The following is a 10279-nucleotide window of genomic DNA, read 5'->3' as shown; positions in this document are numbered from 1 at the left end:
GAGCGGAAAGGCCAGTCACTGCGCAGCATTAGCTAACAGGTTTGAGGCTTAGGCTGGGCCTGAGGCAGGGCCACCATTCGGTTGGATCTGGTTTGGGCTGCCAGAACACGTGCGGACCTAGAGTGGATGAGGACCTCGCACTGCCGTGCGCAACATGTTATTCCAGCTGCGATACGACAACACCGTTTAAGTTGGTTGCCATAGCAAGGCACTTATGGTACATAGCACACCACTTTGCAATCCCTTGCGATGCCGTCGTTGTCCGTTGTCACTTATTGCCTATTTGGCACCGACTAGTTTTGTTTGTCGTTTGAGTCACAGCGTTGTCAGGCTTTACCCGTGTGTCCAACACATTAAGGCTGTCTACCGTCTGAGCAGTCTGCTTTTGCAAATTACTGGGTACAGCTTTTGGTCGATATCACCAATTACAAGTTACACTCAACTGAGGACTTCTGTAGTCCGGAGTCCAACTTGAGCACGTCGTGCTCGAATCCGTGCATCGCCCGAAACGGCCTCATTGAATGGCTACACAAGCAGATCCAACAACAAAGGCAGCGAACACTGTACGGTCAGTGGAATGCTTGCCAATCGCCACTCACAGCGATTTTGTAAAATGGGCTGTCCCATTGCTCTTTCTTAAAATGACTGATGCGTTTTATGAAGCGCTGCTTTCATCAGCCGGAAACAATGCCGAATGTACAGGCGTCGTATGCTCCTAGTGGCACCGGCCCGGTACACCTGCGCATGTGGGTTTGTTTTTGTTGCGTTGCACCACGTCCTTGCTGAGCACACCCTGGGCGTAGCTGGCTCCGGTCTAGTTGTGCGAGATATCTATAAAGGCTCGAAGCGATCAACAACCGCCAGTCGTCTACAACTATGACAAAGCTTAGCTGGATCCAAGGCTATCTAATGGTTGGATTCATGCATACAAACATTCAACCCAAATACCTTGAGCACTTCCTCTCTAAATGACTTCAAGGGGTGACCAGATAAAATCCGGGGAGGAAAAGCACATTTTGGGTGCGGCGGTGATAGCCGTCTAAAAGCATGACGCAATCAGCAAAAGCATGACGTAGGCAAATGTATGTTGCACAGTCTGATGGTGTGCTCGCACGTCCGACGATAGTAAAAAAGCAACACATATAGACAGACTATTTCATTGAGTCCATTTCCAGTCACACAAATTAATCAGCAGTTCGCTTCAAACGGCAGTCGGCAGCACACTGAACCGTAGCATAGGAACCATAACCCTAAGTATGGCCTATGCAGATGCACCAGACAAGAGAATACAAAATAATCGTGACAAGTGTACAACGATGCAAAAAGTATAACGCTTCGTTCAATCAGCTTTTGCCCTTAAAAAATGTTCTGCCCACGCACGTCTCTGTGTCTCGGCGTCTGGCGGAATGCGGGGGAAAACTGGCAACTTTCTGGTGAAAATAGGCGCGAGGCCAGTGGGCTCGTCACGCGATGGGGCCAAGCAACCGTCATGGTCTGCAGTCAAGGTCAGAGACCGGACCGGGAGGGGAGCGCGTGGAGACCGGCTGCAAGACGACCAGCAAAAGGTCGGTTGCGCGGCGAGATCTAGCGCGCCCATTCCGTGGGGGTGTCCGTGCACCGCGATGGGCTTGTGGCTGCTGGTAGTGGCCGCGCTCGTGGGCGGCCCGGCGGCGGGACGGGCGGCGCCCGCCGAGTGGCCCGGGCCCTATCCCGGCATCGCGTTCGAGGAGCTGCAGCCGCTGGTGCGTGCCAACGCCATCTTCCTGCTGGACGTGCGCAACCGGTCCGAATTACTGGACCCGGGCCGCCTGCCGAACTCCCACAACTTGCCGCTGCACGAGCTGGACGAGGCCCTGACGCTGACGGCTACCGACTTCCGTGAGAAGTACGGTTTCGTGCTGCCGCCACCTGAGCAGGAGATGGTCCTGTCGTGTCAGTCCGGCTTTCGCGCCCAGGCTGCTGCCGCCAAGATGATTCCCGCCGGTTATGGCAACCTGCGTCTCTACTACGGCTCTTTCAAAGACTGGGCGCGCCGCGGCGCGCCCGTGTCTCGCGTAATTCCGGCGGAGGACGTGCGGCGGCGCCTTGCCGGTGGCAAGGGCCTGGTGCTGGATATTCGCCCAGCGGCGATCCGTGATAAAGAGGGACACGTGACCGGCAGCCGCGCGCTGCCGGCAGAGGAGCTCGCTGGTGCACTGCTCCTGCCACCTAGTGGCTTTGAGAAGAAGTTTGGGTTCCGTAAACCGCTGTACGATGATCAGCTCACTGTGCTCGGTGGTGGTAAGGATCGGGCTCTGGATTCCGTGGCTGTTTTCAATGAGCGGGGTTACTTCGATCTTCGTTTGTATCTCGGTCCGATGGACAACTTGGGAGCTGAAACTGGAACGGCAGCCAAGTGATAGTCCACAACTCAACACCTGAAGCGGCGATGACCCAGCATGAACGCGTGCAAGTGGATTCTTAAGTATTTTATCGGGGGTTACAAACTAAAGTGTTGATCTGAGGACATGCAAGTCGCAGTTTTTGTCCTAGGTCTTACGAGATATGTTCATTTTATTTTCTTGCTTTTCGGTGCATCATGCAGTTTTACAAAGATGTCTTGTATGATGTAGATGCGCCAGCTCTGAATGTATGAATACAGTAATGTTACACAACACAACGGTGTAAAGTCATGCTATGCCCACATGAAGCTTCCACGTACTTAGGAATCTCTGCGTGTTCAGCTAGGTCCTTCGCACTTCAATACCACGACATATTGATAGAGCAGAAGCAGAGCATAAAGAAAGAGAAGGATTGAAACGAATCGCATCCTCGTGGAAAGCTGACGTTCTTGCTGTCGTTCATGCCGTCGTCTGTTCGTTGTCATTCATGTCAAACGCCGCCTCATGAAACCATATTTTGGCGAACGTTCTAGCACTTCTTGACAACAAGGCACAGAGTCATTAATTTCGATAATGACACCCTTGGTAACCCCAGCCTGGCTAATGCTCTACTCCCAAAAGCTCAAAAAATATTCTTCCTTTTTCAACCTTCGATTCGTGTTGTTTAAGGCCGTACAACTGCCATCACAATATTTCCGAGATGCCAGAACATTTAAAAAGCCCACAAACTACACCAAATGGCTTCAGGCAATCTACTTTCACTCCCAATCGCCGGTTAGTCAGAGCCTTCTCAACGCTGCAGCCTATGGCGCCACGCGAGAATCGAGGCTTTTTGTTCTTCACAACATGGCGCCAGCCGGTGAACCTATCTCGTGGTCAATGCGCTCTCCAGTTTAAGGGGGTTCAGTAAATTTAAGATTGTCATGGATGCGCCATTAGACATGCATTTAACGAGAACTAAAATGAAAACCAGTCTTAGTGCTATATCATTATGCTTGCCGTGTGACATAGCCATGTGTCATTCGTGTAAAAAACAACAGCATTGAACTCTCAAAGAAGGATATCACCGGTTGGGTAACCCTATAACTAAGTGGTATATTTTGGGAATAAACACCTGTCTACATCCGCAAAGCAGTCAGCAATACCCGTTAAAAGCCCTGCGGGCCTCTTAAGCCCAAGCTTTGCAGGCCGGCGGGCTGAGAAGTGGCGGCACTGCAGCTAGCCTTTCCTTCTCGTACGCATAATCGATGATTCACTTCCTGTGAGCGCATAAATCGCTACCTAGTTTTCCATGCAGACAGGCGTGTAACACCAAGATCTATTCAAATATCGCCACACCACCGCTCTGATTTTTCTTGACAAATTGTCGACACGGAGGCTGGTCAGTCGTGCTGTATGCTCATTATGAGCATCCAATTATATGCAAAATGGTTGGGGAAAAATGAGACGCCACTCGTGATGTATCGGAAGAGAAATCACCGACCTAGAAAAGTTAAAGCATGAGAACGGTGTGAAATATTTACCTACCGTAATTTTCACCAGGTAAGCCTGCACTGACTCTTCGTAGTGCCCACTCTAGTAGCGTAATTGTCAGTTTTGTTGACTTAGAAACCGCTGGTGCCACTCAAAATCCACTGGTGTCATTTCTTCACGTGCGAGTACATTTCCACCTAAATTGTTATGACAGGCCACGTGACTAACCTGACCTGGAGGTCCGGATGTTGAAACATTTTCCACCATGGTCTGTAGGTTTCGGCTTCATTGCTCTTTCACTTTAAAAGTTCATTTTCACACAGTAATGATAACCAGTGTCACGTTACGTTTGGACAGCCCCTCATTGGCGTGGCATGACCCTGATATCTGATCCCCGGATAGCTGTTTATTTTCCCGCAAACTTTTGTTTCAATACACTTCCTCAATGCACCACACTCCTATCAATCAGCACCACATTCTTATCCATATATGGCTCTGTAATTCCAAAACGTCACCATTGGTCGCTGACCTAAAATAAAACTTCAGTTGAAGGTTTGCTCAAGTGTGTTTAGACACCAACCATGGCTTCAACCGGTCACGAAAGAGGATTGCTGGTTGGCAACAACAAATCCTGCTCAAAGAAGAAACGAATTGCCTCGATAATGTACGTTCACACGTGTACACTTTTGCTTAGTGCAGGTCGTGTGCATGCAATGCTTATAACATAGCTTGTATGTAACATAGCTTTATATATAACATAGTTTTATATGTATAACATAGCTTTATATATAACATAGTTTTATATGTATAACATAGCTTTATATACAACACAGCTTGTAACATAAATTCGTGCAGAGACAAGAGACATTATTTGAACAAAACCCGGTCAAACAGAAGAGATGTAGCTGACCTGATATGGCCTTGACTCTACCTCAGAAAGTAAAAAATACCCAGTAATTCCGATTAAACGCCGTACAAACTATCGAATGACATTTCATTCGTATCTCTGACATTGTGGAATCGGGAGATATCAGGAAAATAGTTAGCTGTCGAGTCCATCAGAGCGACGTTGGCATGGAACACCGTTGCCACGTGCTTTAACTTTCTGACCTTTCCTAGTTCAACGATTCTTTATTTTTGGGAGGGAATTTACCGTCAGATAACTGCACTCTCAGCTGCGTGCGTATGGACGGTGCTTGTTTTTAAAGATTTTGTTCGAGCATTTTGACTGGACGAGTTCTCAGGATCACAGCCCACGCTAAGCAGCGCTTGTTGCGTGGGTCCTAACCCCACCATTCGGTCACGAAATCCCGGGTCAACAGGGAAATTTGGGGGCGAAATTGTCACGTGCCACACTGCTCGCCAAGGTCCGTCTTGTCCTGTCAACTGGGTCCTTTCGAGCGGTCGCTGCACTGGCCACAGGTCATCCCAGTCTGGTGCAAATAGCCAGCACCAAAGGGATTCGAACCCATCTCGCCATCGGTCGTTGCACCAGGATGTAGGCGCTCTTACCATCTGGGATGTTGGAACCGACAGAAGGCGTGACGGAGCTGCAGCCCAAATCATTCTGAATATACTTTTCATAACGGTGCTGGTTCTAAGGCACCGTTGTGCTATGTGCATGTGAAGGGTCAACTGCTCTATAATATCACAAAAACTATCTAAGATAGTTTTTGCATAAACAGATCAGGCTTTCCAATAAAGAGTCGAGTGAACTGATTGCATCAATAGCTTTGCTCGCTGCACGTTTGTGTGAGCGCCCAAAGTTGCACTTATCTTCTTGAAGCTGTTCGTCTCATTTGCCTGACCGCGCCCAGCCTCCCACGCCTGCCAGGGTCGTTTGTTTCCCATTATTTCACTCATATGTGGAATTTTGTAATATCGCAAAAATGTGCTCGCCATTTTAGGTTAATTCTTTACACGGGTGTCGATTTATATTCATTTAGGTGGACCACTGCTCCTCTCTCGCTCGATGTTCAATATAATGAGATGTAATGAGCACCTGCGATACGCAAACAACAAAACAGAGAATATCCATCTCGGTAATCTTTTTCGGCAAAACACGCTCAGACTGAAATCCAGGGAAGTATGGACCGTACGCCCCTTTTAGAGCTCAAAGTCATCTACAGAGCACAGGACCACGCAGATAGAAAGCTATGTTCATCTGTCCTAGCTAGCTTAAAATCGCTTACATGTGTGATGCCTGGCGCGTGATGCGCGATGCATGCTTAATTGAAATCGTTTACATGCATCATTGATGCGTGATGTGTGATGCTTGTTTACTTGAGCTCGCTGGCACGTTTGAATGAAGCGTGCTGCGTGACGCCTGTTTACTTGAATTCGTTTGCATGTACACGTATTTTTCACGTACTCTAATTCTTAGTTAGATATGCACTGTATCGTAATACTGAATAGCAATTGCTCCCTGCTCAATCCCATGAATGTTGGTGTCCTGTATGTGGTTCGCTGTTTAAAAACAAAAACTGAAAAATCGAGCAGGATCATCGGCAGGCAATGTTTAATCCACTTCCGCTATTCGTTTCGATAGCAGAGGCATGCATAAAGGCATGTTGTCATAATATCAGCGCATCTATATCTCCATTCTCCTGGTGTTTACATCTCCATTCTCGGGTCTCCAAGACATAAGGCTTTTACTACTGTCTTATCTAGGAACAAGGAGAGTGAAAAATGCATTCAGCTGAGTGCATTTGATTGAGCTAGGCAAACCTAAAAGGTTCACGTTTGTGCCGTGTTTTCTTGGCTATTTTCTGTCTTTTCCTGCGCGATGCAAGTTTTTGATTACACGATTGATATGTCTTGATAACTGGTCCAGAAACGTTTGAGTTATATTTTGCGTTACTTTCCCTACGATGCCTTATCGCAAATGTCATCAGAAACTGAAAACAAACCGGACGAATATTGGCACCCAAAAACGTGACCAAGTTATTAGCCGTCTACGTTCGGAAGAACCCTTGAAACTTGCCAACTTTTGTTTTGACGTGAAAAGTAGGTGGAGCAGCTACAAAACTTGACAATCGACTCTAGCCGACTAAAACAATAGCAGCAATCTTCCGACTAGAGCATTTCACGGATTTAATTTTAGGATCCGGTTTAGTTCACTCGGGCTTGCCCAGATGTAATACGCCCGCGAATCCGATTTTCTAAGGTTTCTCAGATTATGAAATGAATCCGTGCCAATCCGCTTCCACATTTAGAACTTAGCATGCCAAATAAAAGAAATTTGTTGATTGTCATTGTAAAATTGCGCACAAAGTTGCCAAAAGCCCGTGGGTACTAAGATACTTAGCACAGCTCATTTCTTGTCAGGAATGAAATTCTGCATGGACATAAGGACAAACAAGGCCCATCATATCATTTAACATACCACAATAATCACAATTATTTTGTTAGATGGCGTGGCGTTATAAACCAGCTGTGTAACTCCTCTCGTACGCCGTGAGTGCTTTCGGCTCAAATATAGAATGCTCACGTATTGACAAGGCGTCATGGTTAGAGTTAGATGCGTACTTGTTGCCCATCATCCAACATCTGTCATGACCGCTGGCGCTTTAACATTCCATGTACGCACTAGCCACTTGTCATGGGCTCGGTGGATCGCACAAGCTGCTCCAAATCTTATGAAATCTTCGTTTGAGATTTGAATGAACGGCGTTCACTCGAGGCATGAATGAATGGGCGGCATGTTCACCCGCGTTAACTTCCTGGCTGTTGTAAGTTTGTTAGACCTTCTACATCATGACAGGGATCACAGGCATGCAAATGCATTATTGGTGTCCAAGTTGTGTTTAGTTCATGTAAGTGGGAATATAATGGTAAGGACACAAATTAACAAACACCTACCAGATACCAACGTTCTTTTGCTGAAAGCAAACAGTACCTAACTCCCTTTTGGCTAGAAAGTTACCATTGTTGGAGGGTTGTAGAGGACATCATGCCTAATCTGTGAGATGCATGTAATGGGAAGCGGAGTGGGTAAACAAATATTTGTAAAGATACAACAATCTGTTTTGACAGACACCTGGAAATGGATCAGCTGAAGCAGCATACTTAATTTGAAGTTGGTGTTTAGCTCATAAATTTGGCTGACTGACTAGGTCGACAAAAACCACAGTGTTGCCATGGAGTAAATCTCCCTAACTTTTTCAGACAGGAGCTTCCATTTCAAAACTCTGTGGAATGCTTTGTTTAAACAAAACATATTCCTGCCCTATGTTGCAGTCCTGAAATGCAGTGTCACCCTCAGGGGCTAAAGGCGATTGCTGACAGGGTCAGGAGGAATTATAGCTACGTTAGGACAAGACAGGTTGCAACATCATTATACAATTCAAGTAACGTGGAGGGAGTGGGAGCTCTTGTTTTCCACGGTGTGCCACATGTTCATATCAAAGTGCGACGTGATTTTTCAATCAGGAAATTCTTTTTGTGGAATGTGTGGCTGGGTTTGTTCCATGTGGTCTGTTTGTGCATTATTTAGAATGAACCATGCTGTTTTTATAGGCTCAAATGTTCTTTCTGATTTTATGTCTAGATTGAACATTTAAGGGACTGTTTTGTGGTGACTTCTAATTCAGTGATTTTCAATCTGTTCAATTCATGTGAGCTGGCAAGTTTGAAAGTCCGGCATGGTCCTAGTTCATGTTTTGGTTGAAATTTGTGATCCGGTTCAACACGGCCTGAAGATTGATTCACAGTCTGTGGATTTATGTAATCCGTGCGGTGCTCCTCTTCCGACAATGACCAGCAAAACAACACTAGCCGTGTCAAACATGCCTAACGCGAGCACTGCCTTGCGGCCTGCACACTGCCTTACGACCACCAGCCTACCAGTCGAGTTTTCCGTGGCAGCCGTTAATTGTCGCTCACAGCAACTTACATTCTGTACCCCCGAAACCGTAGATGTCCAGCAACGTCTGGAGCCATAGAATACCGACCTACATCAATTACCGGAGCTTGATTTAAAAGACTGACACTGAATAAAATGGTAATAATGCCCAAGGACAGTATGTTCTGCCCAGACAGAACAAGGAAATGTGTTAGAGTAGGTGTGGGAATCCAGCCACATTACATTGAGAGAAAATTAGTCAAATTCGGAGAAAAATCTGTTTTTTCAGTGCATTTAGGATTTTCTAGACTCACCTAGAAAATGTCAAGATTCTAGATTTTCCCTGTCCCGCCCCCCCCCCCCCCCCCCCCCGAACCGAATAATATTTTGCGAAACCACACCCCTGTGGTGTAGGCTTCACGACCGTAACAAGTGACAGATTCGCCACCAAATCACCCCACCGTCAGGGACAATCGTCGGGACTCTGGCCCATTTCCTAAGCAGGGACGAGACCTGGGCCCCTAATCTGCTTAATTCCTGAGACAAAGAGGGCCCTTTGTCGGTCAGAGGCCCACGGTTTCTGGACACATGTTGTGACAAGGGATCTTTCTGCATGAGGAAGGGCCGCTGCGTTGATTAGGATCAAAGTCCCGGGTCAGGGGGTCCCTGGCGTCAGGTAAATCACCTATGTAAGCTTGATACCTCAAAGGGCTTTCGTATAGACGGGCAACCTCGCACAAGTGGCGCCAGCGTGGCAGCCAGCAGAAACCTTGCGCTGTAACGAAAAGACCCTTTAGCCTCTGACTGGGAAATATGATGTCACCCTAGTGTTTTCTCTACCTGGCCCTTTGCCCAAAAAAGGTAAGATTTCAAGTGTTTCATAGAGTGGATCAAAATGAGGTAAGAGACCAAAAAGTTGGCACAAACGGTTGCGTCCATCCCTGTCCCAAATCAAAATGTGAAATAGATTGCAAAAAATATGCCGTAATAATATCTAATATTTAATAATATCTAAGCCGTCGCGCTCGCAGTCTTAGGAGCAAGGCCACCGATGACCAGGGCTGCAGTTTCCATCAAACCGAACGGGAATGGCCGCCACGACTGACTCTGGGCGGCGGGCACCTGGCGCGCGAGGATAGCCGTCGTGAAATGATGCTTCCGAACGTTTTTCAAAATTAATTTCGACCCGTCAAAAACTAGACTGTAATGTTAAGTTCAACTGCATAGTTTTGAGGGCGTCAGCTGAACAAATAAGCAGCGACATGGTGTATCTCTGCCTTGCCTCTGCATGGGAGAGGGGTCCCAGGTAAGGTTTTCGCAACTGTTCCAACGAATGTTCACGTCGGTGTTCGTTTTATTTCATCATTTTATTAGCCACCTATGTTTTTAAAACATGAATGGCCAATAGCTTGGTCACAGGTTTTGGGTGTTAATGCTCGACTGGTGCATTTTCATTTTCGAATAAGACTTCGCGCGAAAAAGACCGAAATTACTGCGATCTGTATGACTTGAAACATACCTGAATAATTCAGAACACTCAGAAACAGCACACAATTTTGCGCAGGTGTCAAAAAACATGTTC

The 10279-nt window shown here is 46.9% G+C and overlaps 1 protein-coding gene across 1 annotated transcript; it reads left to right on the top strand.

Annotated features, from left to right (window-relative positions):
* The first annotated feature begins 1511 nt into the window (after positions 1-1511).
* On the top strand, positions 1512-2648 carry LOC119093134 (uncharacterized). Its single transcript, XM_037216037.1, has one exon. The coding sequence runs from the start codon at positions 1623-1625 to the stop codon at positions 2397-2399; it is 777 nt and encodes a 258-aa protein (XP_037071932.1). The 5' UTR covers positions 1512-1622; the 3' UTR covers positions 2400-2648.
* Positions 2649-10279: the final 7631 nt, after the last annotated feature.

This window comes from Pollicipes pollicipes, unplaced genomic scaffold (assembly GCF_011947565.3).
Source record: "Pollicipes pollicipes isolate AB1234 unplaced genomic scaffold, Ppol_2.1 Scaffold_4002;HRSCAF=4701_pilon_pilon_pilon, whole genome shotgun sequence".
In the NCBI taxonomy this organism is placed as follows: Eukaryota; Metazoa; Arthropoda; class Thecostraca; order Pollicipedomorpha; family Pollicipedidae; genus Pollicipes; species Pollicipes pollicipes.
Note: the sequence above shows the minus strand (reverse complement) of the source record. Positions and strands in the feature narration are given on the sequence as shown.